Source organism: Pocillopora verrucosa, chromosome 9 (genome assembly GCF_036669915.1).
Source record: "Pocillopora verrucosa isolate sample1 chromosome 9, ASM3666991v2, whole genome shotgun sequence".
Taxonomy (NCBI): domain Eukaryota; kingdom Metazoa; phylum Cnidaria; class Anthozoa; order Scleractinia; family Pocilloporidae; genus Pocillopora; species Pocillopora verrucosa.
This window is the reverse complement of record NC_089320.1, coordinates 3,550,126-3,571,475: the sequence shown is the minus strand read 5'-3', so window position 1 is coordinate 3,571,475 and position 21,350 is coordinate 3,550,126. Positions and strand designations below refer to the sequence as shown.

General features: G+C 37.5%; 3 protein-coding genes and 1 pseudogene across 4 annotated transcripts; 1 reads left to right on the top strand and 3 right to left on the bottom strand.

Moving 5' to 3' along the window:
- Positions 1–65: 65 nt before the first annotated feature.
- On the top strand, positions 66–5,370 carry LOC131795571 (elongator complex protein 5). Of its 2 annotated transcripts, XM_059113152.2 has the most exons (10): positions 66–197; positions 299–359; positions 1,066–1,146; positions 1,359–1,409; positions 2,074–2,186; positions 2,751–2,873; positions 3,333–3,455; positions 4,163–4,224; positions 4,763–4,864; positions 4,998–5,370. In XM_059113152.2, exons 1-10 carry the CDS (start codon positions 140–142, stop codon positions 5,205–5,207), a joined length of 984 nt encoding a protein of 327 aa, XP_058969135.2. In that variant the 5' UTR covers positions 66–139; the 3' UTR covers positions 5,208–5,370. The 2 variants fall into 2 exon arrangements, with proteins under 2 accessions (XP_058969135.2, XP_066028692.1); XM_066172595.1 differs by lacking the exon at positions 66–197 and having other exon boundaries at positions 304–316.
- Positions 5,371–5,515: 145 nt separating this feature from the next.
- Positions 5,516–7,871, bottom strand: LOC131795570 (beta-1,3-galactosyltransferase 5-like). Its single transcript, XM_059113151.2, has one exon. The coding sequence runs from the start codon at positions 7,655–7,657 to the stop codon at positions 6,587–6,589; it is 1,071 nt and encodes a 356-aa protein (XP_058969134.2). The 5' UTR covers positions 7,658–7,871; the 3' UTR covers positions 5,516–6,586.
- Positions 7,872–11,429: 3,558 nt separating this feature from the next.
- Positions 11,430–12,574, bottom strand: LOC131795575 (beta-1,3-galactosyltransferase 5-like; annotated as a pseudogene).
- Positions 12,575–17,706: 5,132 nt separating this feature from the next.
- Positions 17,707–20,021, bottom strand: LOC131795559 (beta-1,3-galactosyltransferase 5-like). Its single transcript, XM_066172529.1, has one exon. It carries the CDS (start codon positions 19,895–19,897, stop codon positions 18,791–18,793), a length of 1,107 nt encoding a protein of 368 aa, XP_066028626.1. The 5' UTR covers positions 19,898–20,021; the 3' UTR covers positions 17,707–18,790.
- Between the last annotated feature and the right edge of the window lie 1,329 nt (positions 20,022–21,350).

Here is a 21,350-nt window from a genome sequence, read left to right as displayed (position 1 = left end):
AGGTTACATTTCCGCTGACCATTTTGTCTACTCTTGCGCTGTCTGGTCCCAGGTCTACGCTAACAACGCGGCCAAAATGGCGGATCGCGTGAACTCTGTGCTAGAATACTTTTCATCCTTGTGAAAAAACAGGTGGAAAATGCTTCTCGGAGATATTATTAATGGAAAAGAAAATTCTCATCTTGTTCTCATTCATGGTGAGTTTTCAAGCGCTTGAACTGGTGCAGTTGAAAATTGGACAAAGTTCATCTTACAGATGAACGTCTAACAGTTAAACATTTTTATCATTATTTTCCAGATGATGTGAATCGAAATGGTAAGCCCCTGCTCTGTTGTTTTGTGAAGTCGCTACTGGAGAGGTAATTTTTGCAAATGAGAAAATTGTGAAATGCAAGATGGATCATTCATCGAATTGAACCAATGTTGAAATTGTGCAAAGCGTCTTTTAAGTTCATTAAAAAGAAAGAACAAAACAATTCCAAACCAACGCGCAAGGTTAGCAGGGTAACATGTTCAAAATGCAGCATGGTCTGTATTGGATTGGGAAACATCCCAGGAAAATATGTATGAAAATGGCCACTAGTTCTAAAAACAACAGTGAACTCAAATGAAAATTTAATAAGCTTATAAACAAATGGCATTAATTCCTGTCTCACCCCAGCTCTCTCAAGACTCTCTTGACTGAGACACATTCTTCATTTTGAATTTGCAGCTTAATAATTGGCATGGTGCATTTTGACCAATGGGAGTTAAATAAATCAGATCAGAATAGACACAATTTTTTTAAAATTGATGTTCTTTTTTCATCAAACTTGTTTTTTATTCAGATGCAAGGGTTTATATCTAGTGGAGGGTTAGGGAAATGTAGAGGGAAGGAAGTAAGTCATCATTTTTTAAATGGCTATCTATATTTACGCTGATGTGGTATTTCTTGCATAATAAGCTGGCCTTTGTTATCACAGCTGTCTGGTTAGTTTTAAAGTATTTGGAAAAGTAGTTTCTAGTATTTGTTGAATCCTTGATATTATTTCAGCATTTTGTTTATTTATTTATTTATTTTTCTAGGGCTGACTATGTGCATGTAATACTCTGGGATGTACCACCACAGCAGTTTGTTGATTCATTTGACCCACACTTGAAAGAAAGGTTAACAGACCAGCCATTTTCACATTTTTTTGCTTTCTGCTGTGATTCTTGTAATATCTTGGTTGGTAATAGAAAGTTACAAAAGCAATCTTAAATCCTCCTGTAGTCATAATTTTTTTTTTCAGGCAAGGTTATGTTAAATGTATGATAGCTGTTCCGATTATTAAACATTTAAGCTCAAGATTTTTCCATTGAATTCTCTTCATTCTTAGAATTTATTGCTATGATGGCTTTTCAGATCCTCTTGGATGGAATCTTACAAGGCAAGACAATCTTTTTTCACTTTGCAGTTGTCAGCCTTTATACTTTTACTTTACGGTCATTAAAGCTGCAAATTTATTCTTTGTTAGAAGGGGATTTTGGTGCCAGGAATCAAGTTCCTCTGTCAGTTGTGAGAAAAGAAATACATACTAAAACCATCTCAAGGCAATCTATATTTCGTTCTTTAACTCCCAATATCTATTTGTCAATTCTCCCTGCTTGCTTCTACAAATTTCCTCTTAGGTTAGTTACAAGAATTTAGTGATGGATCACAACTTCTTATTGATAAGTTTATTTTTTAGTCATTACTTGTTTGTTTGATAATGTATGGATATTGTAAGCAGAAGTTACATGTGAGTGACCAAGACAGAATTTCTCCATGCTATATCTATACAATATCATGCAGACAAGTGGCGAGAATTAAGAAAAATATTAATTATGGGATTACTAATTTATCTGATACCAAATTCTCCAAACTAACATAATCAGAATCATTTGGCAGACAGCAAGGAGAATTACTAATGAGATCTTGGGAGTTAAAGGGTTAAAGGGTTTATTGACTGTACATTTTGTTCAATACAATTTTAACTTTGTTGTGAAGGCTTTCAGTTTTTTATGGGAAAAATTGTGGAGATTTCAAATTGTTGTTACTACTGTGTTTCACAGAACTGATCATCAAGACAGTCATATGACTATTATCCACCAGGACTCTAACATCGCTCAAGTGGTGAAAAGTAACATAGCTCATTGCTGTGCACAAAATACTGCAACAAAGTCTGGTGAGAATTGTTAAAAAAGGTTGCCATTATCAATCATGGTGATTACTTACCTAGGAGAATTTGGTTATCAATCAAGAGTTCTTTAGTCGGTGATCATTTACTTTATCCTTGTGACCTTAATGTGGAGGCGTGGTGGCCTCATGGTTAGTGCGCTTGACTCCAGATCGGGTTCGAGCCCTGGCTGGGGTCATTGTGTTGCGTTCTTGGGAAAGACACTTTACTCTCACAGTGCTTCTCTTCACCCAGGTGTACAAATGGGTACCAGCAAATATGCTGGGGGTAACCCTGCAATGGACTAGCATCCCATCCAGGAGGGAGTAGCAATACTCCTGGCTGCTTCATGCTAAGAAAACCAGAGTTAAGCACCGGTCCCATGGGCCACTTGGGCCCGTATAAAGGCTTTACTTTACCTTGCGACCTTAATATGTGATTCAGGGGTGATATTGTGAGGAGAAATTAGATGCTAGTCACTCTAAGGGGTGCAAGTGTTAAGTTGCTTTTACTACTACTGGTTTGTGTTGCTCAATGACTTACACTGCTGTGTCATTGCTATTTATTTTCCAGGTGATGTCGTTAAGGTAGCTGTTGTATTCAATTCATTGAGTAGGCTTTTACTGTGGAAATCTTCGGCAATGGTGTGCACACTACTAAATCAACTGTACTCCAACTCATCACACTCACAGGAAGGTAATCATTCTTTGAAAATTTTTTAACTATTCTGGGTTGTAATGGATCATTGAGGTCCCATCCAGGAGGGAGTAGGAATACTGCAACTGACAGGGAAGAACTGATGGTCTATTGCTGCCTGTAAGACCTCTTGCTGTCATCTGTTTAGCCTGCAAGCAGGCTCTGGTATTTGGGTTTTGCCTTGCAGCTCTTTTTTAGGGCACAGTTGCCTATAACAACATTGGCAGCCGCTTATAGAAGAAGTTATTTTAACCCTTTACTCCCAAAGATCAGTATGCATATTCTCCATACCACTCCTTAGACATTTTGAAGGGTTCTGACATGAAGAATTTGTTCAACAATCAAGAGCTTCTTCCACCCACCCACTCAGACCCACAGCAAAATAAATTTATTTTATTTTAGTTGTTATAGTGTTGCTCTGGTAAAGATTAGTTTTTTGTTCATAAATTTCCTTGTCAGGTTATCAAGTGGTTCAAGTTGTTGCTTTGGTGCATTCTGATCTTCACGATGACCAGACATTAAATACTATCAATTTCTTGGCTTCATCACTTCTTTGGATTACACTGAACAAGGAAGAGAAAGGTAAAAAAAAATATTTTGATCAAAGAAATAACACTTTTCTCAAACTTTTATTTAACTCTTTAACTCCCAAGATCTGATTGTTAATTCTCCCCTCTAGCTGCCACACATTTCCTTGTTAATTGATTACAAGAATTAGGTGTTCAATCAAGGTAATAAATTGTACCTGATGAGTTTGAGTCTTCTCATTACCTGTTTGCTGTATAATGTATGGATGCTGTAGGGAGAAGTTACATGGTAATCACTTTTGGGAGTTAAAGGGTTAAGGGTAGTAAACAGGTCTAATAAGCTGATCATATCAGAGAAGATCAACAAGCTTTGTACAAAAAAATTTACCCTTTGAATTCCAAGATGAGCATTTAATTTCTCCTAACAATGTCACCCCTCAATCACACATTAAGGTCTGGAAAGGCAATGATCATGAGCTAAAGAAGCTCTTGATTGTTAAACTAATTCTCCTTGTCAGCACCTTAGGATGTGTATTGAGAACAGTATAGAGAATTTATGAATTTGGATGGTAGGGTGAAAAGGGTTAAGGCCGCAAATTTGAAGGTCAAATATCATTTTTCATGCCTGGCAATTCATGTAATTTGAGTGTAATTTTTGATTTATGAAAATTTGTCACACTGATATTTCAGACTTAGTAAAATTAATTATATATCCATTCCTCTGCAAAAGATAGATCATTTCATTGGTAAAATGTGTTGCAGATCAGTCAGTGAACTGGTGCAAGGTTCTTCACAAGAGGAAAACTGGAAAAGTGATAAAAAAGGTACATGACAGTGTAAGATGTTTTACCTAGAAATTAATGAAGGACATTTAAGTTCCTACAGAAACTGTGCAGACGCTAGGGTATTACAAGATAATTAATAAGTTTTATCAATAAACCAAGTCGAGAATGTGAAGTTTCAAGCGTTAGCCCTGTCAGAACTGATTGATTCCCTCTGATGATGGGCTAAGGTATGAAATGTAACCTATTGAATCTCTCTATGGTGGGAAATTCTTATTTATCATCTCAGTTGTTAAAATCAATTTATCCTGTTCTGCCAAGAGTATTTGCTGATTGTAATTGTAAATGTTTCAGCTGATTAATATCAATAGTTTCAATCCCCACCCCCAATGTGGGTAAATATCTTTGTGAATCATGATGCAACAGAACTCAGAAAATCTAACAATAATACTAAAAGTTTTATCAACAATGCTTAGATGGATGTTTCCTCCTCACTGACACTACAGCTAGGTTGAAATTTTATTTTTTCCTTTCAGTGGGTTGGGAGCATTACTTATTTCAAATCTGGTTGTTGTTGCAGTTTGAAAGCTTTGCCATCAATGATAAACATGTACTGACTGAATACGAGGAAAAGGATTGGAATGGTTCTTCTTCAAAAGCTGTCAGTGAATCTGTTAATGAAGTGAGCCTTATGCAAGTTTATTTTTGAATGACTGAAGAAAATGACATTTTCTTGTGATTTAAGATACAAATAGTGAGTTCAAAGCTAGTTTTCTCTGCTGTTATTTTACCATCAATTGAATGTAATCTTTCAGGTTGATCCAACTAAAAATCTCACATTCAGTCTGACGCTGACAGATAATGAGCGCCAAGCTCGATCTAAACTGAAACTTCCCTACATGCACCACGAAGAGGAGAGAAGCGAGGTCACTGTAAACCCTGTGGGTGAAGGAAAAGTGTTTTACCAACCTGATGAAGCAGATGACTTTGATGAAGATGATCCTGATGAAGACTTAAATATCTGACTTATTTGTGTAAAAATAGAGGAAAAACTATCAATAATGTACAGTTTTGTTGAAAATTTTACCTGTTTCAGTTTAGCCTGCAGTGCAGGTGTCTTATCAGGGTGAATCTATGTTGTCAATAATTTCTATTGCCCTACCCCTCCCCTCCCCTTTATTTTGACTGTTGCTCACCCCCTTGGTACAAATATCTTTCTCTTCCCAGCCCTCCCTACTAAAGAAAATCAAAGATGGCAGTTATTTATCACATTTTGACTTTTCCTGTTGTGCTATTTGTAAGCCACAATCAGATGCAATTTCTTTTTATTTGACTTGATAAAAATCCCTAGGAAATTCCCAGCTTCTCCTTGGATTCCTGCAAAGCATAGTGCACAATAGCACTTCAGCAAAACATTGTTTGTGTCTGAACAGTGTTATTGTTCTCAGGATCAGACAAAAACTATGTTCTTATTGACTAAGAGGGAGGGCCTGATGGGAAATATTTTGCAATAGGTCTGTATGTCATGACGGAGAGCCAAATATTTTCCTGCCTGGACCCACCAAACTCAGTCAATAAGTATTTTGTATTTTCAATTTTACCTTTAAAAAAGATTCCACATTAGGAACTCTCTGTGTGTTCCTTTGAGCCTGAACAAGAAACTCACAATTCACCAAAAGAAAACTTGTTTTCTCATTAGGTTTTGTTTTAAATTCTTCAACCAGATTCATGGGAGTGAGGGGAGAAGTGGCTCTTCCCAAACTGGCTTATGACGACCTGTTTGACCCTAAACACATCAGCATACATTATGGGTTTCTTTAGGTTGTATATATGTCCCTTAAACTCCCCAAATTGAGATAGCATTTCTCTGCACTGTGTCTCATAAGTGACTCTTTATTATAGCTCTGAGAATTTTATTTCATTTTTGGTGCAGTCACTTTTAAGTCTCTAGCAATCCTTGTAATGTGATTGGCTCTCAGCAATGTAACTTATTCACAAATTGTGCTATATCTAGCTCTAAATTGCATCTTTTTCAATCAATTTTTGCCTCTTTTTCAACATAACCAATCAGATTTCAAGGCTTCTTTAAAGCAACCAATCAAATTGTGGGGAAATGAAACAAAAAAGCCATGTGTGGGAAATTTAACAACTTTTGTCCCCACTAACCCTTTTTTTTTTACCCCAAAATATGAATGAATTTAATTTCTTACAGTTATTCAAGAACCACAACTTTGTGATTGTTAATAGGTGTAAAAGAGTGGTAATTGAAGTTTGTGTCTTGCAATTTTTGTCAGAAATCATACTTGTAGTTCCAGACTCAATTTTGTTCCACTTAGTTTATGATTGCACAAATGAATGTATGAATGTACTAATTGAACTAATGAAGAGATAATCAAACACGATCTCATTTTCCTTTTGAAATCCTTGTAGAAAACCTTCTACGACCTAAAAGCGGCAGACACATTAAAATGATTAAAAATAATATAAATAGGAAAAATTTCTCAAGCAACGAAATACAAAGATAGTAGGAGACAGAAGAGGCGTGCTTCACTTCATGAATGTAGTTCAATTGACTTGGAGTAAGTGAGTCACCAATTCCAAGGAGATCTCTCAACTCACATTTACTCATAAACCAGAAGATATACGGTAAGAGACTTTTCTGAAAAAATCTGTCAATTCCCACTGGAGATATTCCCAGCTGATCTGCTAACAATCCTACGTAAGCATCATCAGGTCCAATTCGAGTGACCTGCCTTGATAAGTCGAGCATTTTTGGAAGTAAACTCGCCGACAGGACATACATAGAGCCTTTACAAAACTGTGGATAATAGTTCAAAGAAAGATCGTCTTTAGTCACGTAGTGACGGTGTGATGTATCCCTCACTACAATTCCTCTGTACAGAACACCACCGTAGAGAGAATTTGGATCGCCTCGATTCAGCATCCATTTTATTAACTCGGGAATGTCAACGTAAACATCGCTGTCAGTTTTCAGAATATAGTTACATCTAATTTGTGTCGCCCACTTAAATGACATGAGAAGTTTTGTCGTGATGTTTCGATACTTGTCGATGTAATCAGCTATAAGAAGATCTCCATGCTGTTTGTGTTCCGCCATTAATTTTTCATTCATGTCGCTATTCAACGATTTGCCCATCATGAATACAACCTTCCATTTGTAATTGTTGTTAGTTTTGTCACATTTACCCCAAGTACGACGTATCGTATCTCTTCTTTTCATCTTGTCGTCGGGTGAAGTTGAAACTATCACCAGAACGAATAAGTCTTCGAAGTCGGTAACTCGAGGTTCAATGGAAGGGGACAGGATGGGAAAATTGCTTTGATATTTCCTAAGATCTATTCGGCGATGACTTGGTGGTACGAAGAGGCGTACGAGTAAATATATTAGGGCTGCTATCCCTGCAAAGCACAGTCCAACTCGTATGACCCTCCGAAATCGAACTTTCATCAGCATCTCTAGCCTCGATAACACAACCTTCCATTTATTATTGTTGTTAGTTGGGTTCTATTGAAAGCCTCGTGCAGGTATCGGCGGCCTTCCCGTGGGGCCGACCCATTAAGGGAGATTTGTAACAAAAATTGGCCCCAGAGACAGGGGCATTATAGCCTGCGTTGCAGGTGTCTTATTAGGGCAAGTTAACTCTCAGAAGCTCATGATCGTTTGTTCAACCGGCCTTCTCTGATCGAGGGTTAGGGTAAACGGTGCGGGGAGAGGGCGGGAAATGGTTAGAAGAATGCTTATTGTTCCACCCCTCCCCGCTCCTCCTTTTTGACCGTCACCCACCCGCTCGGTATAAATTTCTTTTCTCTCTCCAGCCTTCAGCTACTGTAAAAAAAAAAAACAAACTTACTATTCTTTTCACTAATATGAGATAGCAGAAGCACTTTATATCTGTAAAGTTTATATCTTTCCCGGTCGCCGGAGAAAAAAGCTCATTTTTTATTCATATTGCTTTTTCGAATTCCTGAAGTGATCCTCAGTTTTTCCAGCTGTTTATCTTCGCGCTTTGACAAGGGTTGGAAGTGGTGCATGCTTGTTCACCAGCCTCTGCAGCTTTTTGTGAAAGGTGGAAATAACTTGGAGGGATCCTTAACAGCTGGTGATGACTCCCACGTGAGTTCCGACAATTTCTGTAAAAACATTTGTCGATAGAATTTTATATAGTCACGAATTGCTTTTTTCCCGAGGTTTGATGGTTTCAATGGTTGATTGAACAACGCAAAATTAAGAAAAATGATCAGTGGGATCTGATGCAATATCCTATTAGGGGAAGTTTGGTGATTTTTTCGTGTGTTTGTTTGGAGCATATTTATTACTTTTTCCTGCAATATTTTAGCCGTTCTCGATTCATCTGAGTTTCTTTTATTGCAATGTTCTAAAAAAGGTAAAAGCTAACAACTACCAACTTGTACATATTCCATTGTTCTCGCCGCCTTTGTATTCTTGAACATCGGTTCTTTAATGATCTTATTATTAGTGAACATTGTTAGGTAAACATTCCTTGTACCGACCTTTTCTGGTAAATTACTTCTTAAGGAAGTTGCCAGCTGAACTATCGTCCGTAAATTGGTCCTTATCATACGATCATTTTTCACGTTGCCACTTGTTCAAACTTAACACCAACATCGCATCGATAGGAAGGAATTTTATCCCTTTTACTCCTCGGGGTGACTAGTATCTAATTTCTCCTTACAATATCACCAATGAATCACACATTAATGTCATGAGAATCAAGGAAATAATCACCAACTAAAGAAACTCTTGATTGTTAGACAAATTCTCCTTGTCAGCACCTTAGTAAATGTACAGAGAACAGTATGGAGAATATGAATACTGATGTTAAGGTGTGAAGGGTTAATTGACTTCTCGCTCTTACTTGCTGAGATATTATCTTTAATTTTGAAGCTGTGGGTTCAATCACTGTTCTCTTATTTTATTAGAATCGATAACTTCAAAGAGACAATTTCCGCTTCTTCTGTTATACTGTTCAAATATAGCACAGTTAAAGAACAATATTGGAATACATAGACGACTGCGTGGGTATTACATAGACGACGACGTGGGTATTACATAGACGACTGCGTGGGTATTACATAGACGACGACGTGGGTATTACATAGACGACTGCGTGGGTATTACATAGACGACTGCGTGGGTATTACATAGACGACGACGTGGGTATTACATAGACGACTGCGTGGGTATTACATAGACGACTGCGTGGGTATTACATAGACGACGACGTGGGTATTACATAGACGACTGCGTGGGTATTACATAGACGACGACGTGGGTATTACATAGACGACTGCGTGAGTATTACATAGACGACTACGTGGGTATTACATAGACGACGACGTGGGTATTACATAGACGACTGCGTGGGTATTACATAGACGACGACGTGGGTATCACATAGACGACTGCGTGGTTATTACATAGACGACGACGTGGGTATTACATAGACGACTGCGTGGGTATTACATAGACGACTGCGTGGGTATTACATAGACGACGACGTGGGTATTACATAGACGACGACGTGGGTATTGCATAGACGACTGCGTGGGTATTACATAGACGACTGCGTGAGTATTACATCTAACTATACATCTGTACGAAAGAAAAAAAGATAATTTCCACTGATACAGTTACTTCGCTAGCTCTTTTCGTCCCTTATTGTTGCGTTCCCAGCGAGAGTCCTGTAGTGCGAGAAACCTCGTCACAATTCCTACTGGCGATACAATCTTCGATTTTGTTTGAGAAAATATTATCAACAAGTAAGGCGCAGTTATTTTAAACCCTTGTCGGTTTATCAATTGCTGGTAAAATAGGGTAGCTTTGTAAGCAGTGTAAAAGTTGTTGAGTCTAATTACAAGTCTCTGACTTCAGAATATTTATGTTGACGTCACCTAAGGGGTAGAATGATTGACTAGTGGCACTATATCGACCGACAGTTTCTTAAAAATATTCTAAGAAGCAGTCAGCAAAATTATGCTGCCTAGAGACAATTCTACAAATAATATTGCTTTTTTTCAGTGAATTCAACTTCAAGTCTATATGCTTGAAAAGTCTCATTAGAGGTTTTTTCAATGACTTTGTATTGTATATCTTTGTTTTTATACATTCCTGTATACACGTTCAACAGAAAAAAGGTGCAGGATCATATTCTATATTGTAATTTCAGGTAATTTAGTGTTAACAACTGAGTTGAAAACGTAAATTAGCCACTGTAAAAGGTAAAAAAGCTGACGTTTCGAGTGTAGCCCTTCCAATCGCTTTGACGAAGGGCTAACGCTCGAAACGTCAGCTTTTTTACCCTTTACGGTTGCTAATTTACGTTTTCAACTCAGTTGTTAACACTAAATTACCTGCTATACTCTCCCATCGACGCAGCACTACAGTGTCTTTAGAAATTTACCCCCTTTATCATATTATAATTTGTTATGTTTGAATTTAAATCAAGATTCTCTTTTTAATTTTTATTTCCGTTACTGCTAAAAGATTAAAATGGAAATTTAGTTCGTAAAAGATATGGCTTTGAAGGTTGTTTAAGTTTTTTCTCAGGTTTCGTATATTGGTGTGAAATAAAGAGAGGCAAGATTCAAACGACTTATTCCTACTTATCAACTGCGCAAAGGTAGACAAAGAGTGATTTTTACAACGAATAGTTCCAAATGAAGCGTTACAATCTGGACAGCTACCTGAATTTACATTTAAACTAAAGAAATAAACGTTATGGCATCTTGTGACTCTATCGAGATACTCTTTGGTTGGCAGTTGTGTTTGCAATGCATTATGACAATGGCCATAAGCACAACGGATTTCAATACCATTAGATTGTAATTCACGGTAATCATTATCATGGACTTTTTTTCAACCGAAATTATTATTTTATTTTAACGCTATTTAGCCCGCGATGTTACTACTGAAATAAAGCTTTTCTGTTCTAATATACTTACCACACAGGTAAATAGTGCTTTTCGTGCGCGCTGATTGACTAGTTCGGGAGTGAGTAGCAAATACTATTTATCTCCAAGCAGCCGAAGAAACAAAATCGCGCGTCAAGACTTTAATTTCCCACCATTTTCTATGTATTGAGAGAAATAAACTACATTTTTGGCATCGATGTTGTATATACTAAAAGAATAATTCACCTCAGTGTCGGTGAAAGTGGTGGATATTCACCTTGCCGCTTCACGGCCTAGTAAATACCCACCACTATTCACCTCCACTGCGGTGAATAAATATATCTTATTAGACGTGGAAAGCCTCTCGATTCATCTTTTAAAATCCTCGTTGTACATCTTCTATAGCCGAAAATCACCAGACAGGTTAAACAGATTACACAGAATAATCGAAGCAGGGACAATTTCATGTACAGAGATATACAAAGACTGTGAGAGGCGTCGAACCCCTGCCCAGAAGTCTTAGCATGCTTCACTTCATGAATGTAGTTCAATTGACTTGGAGTAAGAAAATCACCAATCGCAAGGAGATCTCTCAACTCACATTCACTTATCAACCACAAAAAGTTAGGTCTTTTTTGAAAAAAACCTTCAATTCTCACTGCAGATATTCCCAGCTGATCTGCTAACAGTCCAACGTAAGCATCATCAGGTCCAATTCGAGTGACCTGCCTTGATAAGTCGAGCATCTTTGGAAGTAAACTCGTTGACAGAACATACATAGCTCTTTGCAAAACGGTGGATAATAGTCTAACGAAAATTCGTCTTTACTCACGTAATGACGATGCCCCCTCTTTCTTATTACAGTGCCTCCGTGCAGAATGCCAGCGTACAGAGAGTTTGGATGGCCTCGATTCAGCAACCATTCTATTAACTTGGGAACGTCAACGTAAACATCGCTGTCAGTTTTCAGAATATAATTACATTTAATTCGCGTCGCCCACTTAAATGACATGAGAAGTTTTGTCGTGATGTTTCGATACTTGTCGATGTAATCAGCTATAAGAAGATCTCCATACCGTTTGTGTTCTGCCATTAATTTTTCATTCCTGTCGCTACTCGAGGATTTGCCCATCATGAATACAACCTTCCATTTATTATTGTTGTTAGTTTTGTCACAATTCCCCCATGTGCGACGTATTGTATCTCTTCTTTTCATCTCATCGTTGGGCGTAATTGAAACTATCACCAGAACGAATAAGTCTTCGAAGTCGGTAACTCGTGGTTCAATGGAAGGGGACAGGATGGGAAAGTTGCTTTGATATTTCCTAAGATCTATTTGACGATGACTTGTTTGTACTGCCTGGTCTAAAGAGGGTATGAAATAATTCATCAGGCCCACTGTTACTGCAAAGCATAGTCCACATCGAAAAAGTCTCCGCCAACGAACTTTCTTGGTCATGCCTGCAGAAGTTAAAAACATGGGAAGTTGGAAGTGGCGAGTTGTGGAGGCAGTATGGCCGAGTGGTTAGTGGGCTGGACATATAATCTGGTGTCCCGAGTTCAATTCCTCCACCCTGCTACTTACTTGATTTGTTCTCAATTGCCCCGAGTTTAACACATTGGCTACACTCTACACAATTGATTGCTAAAAGGTTTTTGGAACAAAGCTTTCGCGACAACCCCTGATGGTGTTGTGTGTAGTTTAAAGGTCAAAAGTAACCCTTGACCGCAGGATTTCCGGAGAATCTGAAAATAATATCACTGTAGGAAAAGGTATAAGGGGTTTATTGAATATATTTCGTTCGTAAGACTAACTTTTGATTCTAAACTTGATGAAAAACGAGAAAAAAAAATGAACTGACCTTAACGAACGACGAAAACTCAACGAGAGCGAAGTTCGAAGAGACCTAAAGAAAAAAATGTTCAAGATAGTATTCTATATTATTGTCTTCCTCATTAGCATCAGACGGTCCTGTCGGTATTTATCCCCTGTTCATTAGCCCTTTTGTCTATATATATTTTTTCACGTTTGAAAACTCTCTGATTATCTGATTTCTTTTCAAAACCCTAGCCTGAAGTGCATTTTGTCCTTATTTTTTCCGACAACCTTTCTGCAAACAGTTACACACGACCAACTGGTTTGCCTCCGGCCAGTTGAGACTTTTAAACCCTATATGTTTATTACAATATTTGAGGGCCATTATGTATATTACTGAGTTACCACTAATTTATGTTACCCAATTTCAATAAAATTTGTGTATTTATTTCAAGACGCAACAAAGAGCACCGAAGGCACCTTTAGGCAAGTCTGCAGACATTTGCATATCATCCTACTAGTTTACCACACTTTTTGAAAACTATACTGCTTTTTTGAAGTACTCTTTAAAAGAAAGAAACGCAAAACAAGTCCAAATTATATATTTATTGTTAATAGAGCATGAACTCTCTTTCAGTATCTTGATTTACACTCTCAGTATCAAATTGAATGTTTTGATATAGCTTAGCGCTAATTATGTTGTAGCATCACACCTGCTTGATGACAATCTGACAGTGCACTATTCTACTGGTCATGAGAGAAGGCTGATAGTAATTTTAAGCTAAAAACTCTCTCAAGCAGCTTAAAGTGGCTGAAACAGTAACACCCTCAACAGGCATTGTGTTGCATAAGTCAACTGTTGGCTTTAAACAAGTAATCAAATGTATTCTCATGCTCATTTTTGTGCACTAGTGTTAAACTGAAATGTTTCTCAATAAAATTTTGTCTAGGCAACCTACGAAAGATAGTGAAAATTTAATATGAAATAGATTTTAACAATGCGTAGTCCGTATGTTAAGCATCACGCGCGAGCACAGTATGGTACGTTACGATCTACTGCGCAAAAATTAAGGTAGGTAACCGCTCGATGAACAATTGTCAATCTTCTGTCACTTCTTCCCTGGTTATTGTAAAAGAACGTGAGCAATGCCAGTAGCGTTCAGTTAAGCAATGCAGAAAACAGTTGAGTTGTAAAGTGTAAACCTCGAGCACTGGTTGAACTACAACCAAGCCGACTTTAAAGAGGTGCGAGTCACAGGCGCAGTTCTATTTGTTGAGTAGTTACTAGTCCCGCTCAAAAGCCACCTTAACAAAATGTAGAGCGATTCTATATACTTTAGGTTCTTGCAGAAATAGCTACACGTCTCCAAACTGCTCTAAAAGCTGCTTAAACAGCTTCCATTTCGACCATCATCGTGTCTCTCTGAATGACTTTGGCTTGCGACCAGTCAGGGTCTGCAACGCCAACTTTGCTTTGTGGCTGTGCCTAAACTCAGAGCCGAATCTACAGGTTTCCAAACCTCAGAAAATTAGGAATATAAAAATGGTCGCCTACTTCGTCCAATGTGTGGAAAAGCAAACAATCTCTGGAAAGATTAAAGCCATACGATTTAACACCGCTTGACTCACACTTGCCTGATCCCTCCTCACTGCAAAGAACGCCTTTTCCCGCATTCCAAACTCGAGACGGAAGAGTTAAGTTGAGAACTCTTTCCAGCCCTTCTCAATTCACTGATCTAAAGCAGATGTCAATTTGTATACGCGCTGCGTTATCCGTCGGTCAATTCGAAGGCTCGACATCCTCCCCTGAGTATTTAAACTTTTTACGATTGGTTCGTTGAAATTCCCCCTAACTCCGGGCCAAAATTGTGTTCAAATGCCTGACCCAAGTGTCGGATTTGACGGTCGATTTCTTAAGAAAGGCAAAATCAGCGATCTTGACTCTCTATTCATTGAGCAGCAAATGATTTGACTACTGAAGCTTTACTTAAAATTGACCTTTATCAAGCTTCCAAACCAAATGTGGGCGGTGTTAGGATGTAAACGAAAGAAACCTTAAAGTTTAACCAATTGCCGGACTTCCAAATCTCGTTAGATGCTATCGAAGTGTGCTTTAGAGAACTCAACGCTGTAATAATGAAATCAAATATTACAACATAAAGCGGCGAATCGGCGAGCAATTTCAAAAGACTTCGTCCAAAGGGTTTTCGATTGGTAAACCTTATTGGAAGGTTAAACATATTATACGCGCGGATATTTAACGAATTGCGTTGTATTTTTGCGAGTCCCGAAGGGGCAAGAAAATTACGAGCAATGAGCAAAATGTCCGCTTGTATCACATTTTGACCCATTGAAATAAAATATTTATAACTCCAGTATAATTTCATTTTAGTATCTTTGGCTTCTCAGGTTTTCGAAGTACTTCATACAGCCCTATCTTTATAATGGGGGACCACACTACTGCTGCTCAAAAAATTCCTTTATGAAATGGGCTGAGGAAACTAAAAAACGAGATGACAACTGAGATGCACCAATCAAAGGCCAAACACTCTAAATACAAATTAATTGAAGGAAAAACATCTCCAGAATATTGGAATTTATTAACAAGATTCTATTTTTCTTTTCGTGGGTTGGGAGCATTACTTATTTCAAATCTGGTTGTTGTTACAGTTTGAAAGCTTTGCTATCAATGAGAAACATGTACTGACTGAATACGAAGAAAAGGATTGGAATGGTTCTTCTTCAAAAGCTGTCAATGAACCTGTTAATGAGGTGAGCCTCACGCAAGATTATTTTTGAATTATTGAAGAAAATGATATGTTCGTGATGTAAGATATAAATAGTGGGTTTGAAGCTGGTTTTTTTTTTTTTTTGTTATTTTATCATCAATTGAATGTAATATTTCAGGTTGATCCAACTAAAAATCTCACATTCAATCGGACGCTGACAAATAATGAGCACCAAGGTCGATCTTAACTGAAACTTCCCAGGTCACAGTAAACCCTGTGTGTGAAGGAAAAGTGTTCTACCAACCTGACGAAGCAGATGACTTTGATGAAGATGATCCTGATGAAGACTTAAATATCTGACTTATATGTTAAATAAAGAGGAGGAAACACTATTAATAATGTACAGCTTTATTGAAAATTTTACCTGTTTCAGTTTAGCCTGCAGCGCAGGTGTCTTATCAGGTTGGCTATGTTTTCAATAATACCTATTGCTCCACCCCTCCCCTCTCTTTCGTTTTGACTGTTGCTCACCCCCTTGGTACAAATATCTTTCTCTCCTCAGTCCTTCACTGCTTGAAAAAAGTCAATGGCAGTCACTTATCAAATTATGACTTTTCTTGTTGTGCTATTTGTAAGCCACAACTAGATATATTAATTTCTTTTTATTTTACTTGGTAAAAATCCTAAGGAAATTCCCAGCGTCTCCTTGGATTGCTTTCCTGCAAAGCATAGTGCACAATTACACTTTATTTATTCCAAATTGCACTCGAAATCATGTGATTACCCACACAAAGATATCAGCATATATTATGGTTTTCTTTAGGGTTATGATGATATGTCCCTTTATCTCCTCAGATTGAAATAGCATTTCTCTACACTCTGTCTCATATGTGACTCTTTATTTTAGCTCTGAAAATTTGATTGAAGTTTTGGTGCATTCACTCTTAAGTCTCTGATGATCCTTGCAATCTGATTGGCTCTCAGCAATGCAACCTAGTCTAGCTCTAAATCGCTTCTTTTTCTTAGTCAATCAGAGAGAAACTTAACACAACCAATCAGATTTCAAGGCTTGTTTAAAGCAACCAATCAAATTGCAGGAAAATGAGAGACAAAGAAGGGAAGTTTAACAACTTTTGTCCCCACTAAGCCTTTTCTTTTTATCCCAAAATATGAATGAATTTAATTTCTTACAATAATTGAAGAACTGCAACTTTGTGATTGTTAATAGGTGTAAAAGAGTGGTAATTGAAATTTGTGCCTTGTTATTTTGGTCAAAAATTATACTTGTAGTTCCAGACTCAATTTCGTTCCACTCAGTTAATGATTGCACAAATGAATGTATGAATGTAATTGAACTAATGAAGAGATAATCAAATACGATCTTATTTTCTTTTTGAAATCCTTGTAGAAAACCTTCTACGACCTAAAAACGGCAGACACGTTAAAATTATTAAAAATAATATAAATAGGAAAAATTTCTCAAGCTACGAAATACAAAGATAGTAAGAGACAGAAGAGGCGTGCTTCACTTCATGAATGTAGTTCAATTGACTTGGAGCAAGTGAGTCACCAATTCCAAGGAGATCTCTCAACTCACATTTACTCTTAAACCAGAAGATATACGGTAAGAGACTTTTTTGAAAAAATCTGTCAATTCCCTCTGAAGATATTCCCAGCTGAGGCAGAAGAGGCGTGCTTCACTTCATGAATGTAATTCACTTGGCTTGGAGTTAGTGAGTCACCAATTCCAAGGAGATCTCATTGACTTTGTATTGTATATTGTTGTTTCTATACATTCCTACACGTCCAGCAGAAAGAGGTGTAGGAAAATATTCAATATTGTAATATGTTATGTTTGAATTGAAGTCAAGATTATCGTAATTAATTTTTGTTTCCGTTACTGCTAAAAGATTAAAATGAAAATTTAGTTCGTATAAGATATGGGTTTGATAGTTGTCCAAGGTTTTTCTAAAGTTTCGTATATTGGTGTGAAACAAAGAGAGGCAAGATTCGAACGACCTATTTCTACTTATTAACTGTGCAAAGATAGACGAAGAGTTGTATTTACAACGGATGGCTCCCAAATGAAGCGTTACAATCTAGATCGATACCTGAATTTACATTTAGACTAAAGAAATCAACGTCATGAAATCTTATGAGTCTATCGAGATACTTTTTGGTTGGTAGTTGTGTTTGCAATGCATTATTAAACTGGCCATGAGCACAACGCATTTCAATACCATTATATGGTAATTCGCGAAACAATAAATGTATTGGCTTAGCAATGTTCACAGAAACCATATCTAACGAAAATATTATCTATTCCATTATGCCATTCTTGCTTATCTGAGGAATGACTTAGAGCGTGTACGAAGAAGTGTTTTATCAATCTTTTGCATAGGTCTATCACATTCTAAGAAATTACAAGTAAAAGTACGCCCTATCAGCAGAAGAAAAGACGGGCACATGTTTACTCAAAGCTGTTTAGTTCTGTGATATCAAACTCTAACCTCAGACTACACGAGTCATTGCCTGCCAAGAACATTTTAAAATACATATATATATATATATACGTTTAAAAGTATTGCGACTAGCACAGACCATTTAATTAATACCTTAATTCCCCCTGTGGAAAGTAACTTGTTGACATTTTTGATAACGTTTACATCTTCAGCGTTTTATATTATATGTATATCATAGATCCTAGCATTATTTTAAATTATCAACTTTATTTTACCGAAATTATAATTGTATTTTGAATTAATTTACATAGTCTGCGAACAACGATATTACTATTGAAATAGAGCTTTTCCAAAGATACTCTATTTAGGCATATACATAGCACACAGGTAAATAGTGCTAATTCTATTCACCTCCGAGCAGCCGAGGAGACAAAATCGCGCGTCAAGACTTTAATTTCCCACCATTTTCTATGTATTGAAATGAAAAAAAAAAAACAATTTTTTGGTATCGATGCGGTATATACTAAATGAATTATTCACCTCAGTGTCGGTGAAAGTGGTGAATATTCACCTTGCCGCTCCACAGCTTAGTGATTATCCATCACCATTCATCTTCATTGTGGTGAATAAATATATCTTACTGAGACGGGGAAAGCCTCTCGATTCATTTATGAAATTCTTGTTTTACTTCTTCTAAAGCCGAAAAAAAAAAGACTGGGTAAACAGATTACACAGAATAATCGAAGCAGGGACAATTTCATGTACAGAGATACACAAAGACTGTGAGAGGCGTCGAACCCCTGCCCAGAAGTCTTAGCATGCTTCACTTCATGAATGTAGTTCAATTGACTTGGAGTAAGAAAATCACCAATCGCAAGGAGATCTCTCAACTCACATTCACTTATTAACCACAAAAAGTTAGGCCTTCTTTGAAAAAAACCTTCAATTCTCACTGCAGATATTCCCAGCTGATCTGCTAACAGTCCAACGTAAGCATCATCAGGTCCAATTCGAGTGACCTGCCTTGATAAGTCGAGCATCTTTGGAAGTAAACTCGTTGACAGAACATACATAGCTCCTTTGCAAAACGGTGGATAATAGTCTAACGAAAATTCGTCTTTACTCACGTAATGACGATGCCCCCTCTTTCTTATTACAGTGCCTCCGTGCAGAATGCCAGCGTACAGAGAGTTTGGATGGCCTCGATTCAGCAACCATTTCATTAACTCAGGAATATCAACGTAAACATCGCTGTCAGTTTTCAGAATATAATTACATCTAATTCGCGTCGCCCACTTAAATGACATGAGAAGTTTTGTCGTGATGTTTCGATACTTGTCGATGTAATCAGCTATAAGAAGATCTCCATACCGTTTGTGTTCTGCCATTAATTTTTCATTCCTGTCGCTACTCGAGGATTTGCCCATCATGAATACAACCTTCCATTTATTATTGTTGTTAGTTTTGTCACAATTCCCCCATGTGCGACGTATTGTATCTCTTCTTTTCATCTCATCGTTGGGCGAAGTTGAAACTATCACCAGAACGAATAAGTCTTCGAAGTCGGTAACTCGTGGTTCAATGGAAGGGGACAGGATGGGAAAGTTGCTTTGATATTTCCTAAGATCTATTTGACGATGACTTGTTTGTACTGCCTGGTCTAAAGAGGGTATGAAATAATTCATCAGGCCCACTGTTACTGCAAAGCATAGTCCACATCGAAAAAGTCTCCGCCAACGAACTTTCTTGGTCATGCCTGCAGAAGTTAAAAACATAGGAAGTTGGAAGTGGCGAGTTGTGGAGGCAGTATGGCCCAGTGGTTAATGGGCTGGACATATAATCTGGTGTCCCGAGTTCAATTCCTCCACCCTGCTACTTACTGGATTTGTTCTCAATTGCCCCGAGTTTAACACATTGGCTACACTCTACACAATTGATTGCTAAAAGGTTTTTGGAACAAAGCTTTCGTGACAACCCCTGATGGTGTTGTGTGTAGTTTAAAGGTCAAAAGTAACCCTTGACCGCAGGATTTCCGGAGAATCTGAAAATAATATCACTGTAGGAAAAGGTATAAGGGGTTTATTGAATATATTTCGTTTCTAAGCTTAACTTTTGATTCTAAACTTTATGAAAAACGAGAAAAAAAATGAACTGACCTCAACGAACGACGAAAACTCAACGAGAGCGAAGTTCGAAGAGACCTAAAGAAAAAAATGTTCAAGATAGTATTCTATATTATTGTCTTCCATAAGCATCAGACGGTCCTGTCGGTATTTATCCCCTGTTCATTAGCCCTTTTGTCTACATATATTTTTTCACGTTTTAAAACTCTCTGATTATCTGATTTCTTTTCAAAACCCTAGCCTGAAGTGCATTTTGTCCTTATTTTTTCCGACAACCTTTCTGCAAACAGTTACACACGACCAACTGGTTTGCCTCCGGCCAGTTGAGACTTTTAAACCCTATATGTTTATTACAATATTTGAGGGCCATTATGTATATTACTGAGTTACCACTAATTTATGTTACCCAATTTCAATAAAATTTGTGTATTTATTTCAAGACGCAACAAAGAGCACCGAAAGCACCTTTAGGCAAGTCTGCAGACATTTGCATATCATCCTACTAGTTTACCACACTTTTTGAAAACTATACTGCTTTTTTTGAAGTGTTCTTTAAAAGAAAGAAACGCAAAACAAGTTCAAATTATATATTTATTGTTAATAGAGCATGAACTCTCTTTCAGTATCTTGATTTACACTCTCAGTATCAAATTGAATGTTTTGATATAGCTTAGCGCTAATTATGTTGTAGCATCACACCTGCTTGATGACAATCTGACAGTGCACTATTCTACTGGTCATGAGAGAAGGCTGATAGTAATTTTAAGCTAAAACCTCTCTCAAGCAGCTTAACGTGGCCTAAACAGTAAACGGCTTCAACAGGCATTTTGTTGCATAAGTCGACTGTTGGCTTTAAACATGTAATTGAATGTTTCCTCGTGTTCATTTTTGTACCTACTGTGCTTTCCTTCGAGGAAAGCCGTAGGCATTATGCTGTGGTGTCGTGTAAGTCTTGTTAAACCTTCCCCAAGCCCCTCACGGTTTTCAAAATGACGGACTATCGTGAGACACTCGTAACCGTGATCTCTTACGACTCATCCTAGTTCAGTTCCGACACTGGCCATCGTTTAACGAATATGATTGGGTCCTTCCGGATTCATGTTTG

Bases quoted from the DNA above. Each gene is read 5' to 3' on its own strand.
- LOC131795570 (XM_059113151.2), bottom strand. From the start codon at position 7,657: ATGCTGATGAAAGTTCGATTTCGGAGGGTCATACGAGTTGGACTGTGC.
- LOC131795559 (XM_066172529.1), bottom strand. From the start codon at position 19,897: ATGTTTTTAACTTCTGCAGGCATGACCAAGAAAGTTCGTTGGCGGAGA.
- LOC131795571 (XM_059113152.2), top strand. From the start codon at position 140: ATGCTTCTCGGAGATATTATTAATGGAAAAGAAAATTCTCATCTTGTT. The intron at 2,874-3,332 runs GTAATCATTCTT...TTTCCTTGTCAG, and splicing joins CTCATCACACTCACAGGAAG to GTTATCAAGTGGTTCAAGTT. The intron at 4,225-4,762 runs GTACATGACAGT...TTGTTGTTGCAG, and splicing joins CTGGAAAAGTGATAAAAAAG to TTTGAAAGCTTTGCCATCAA.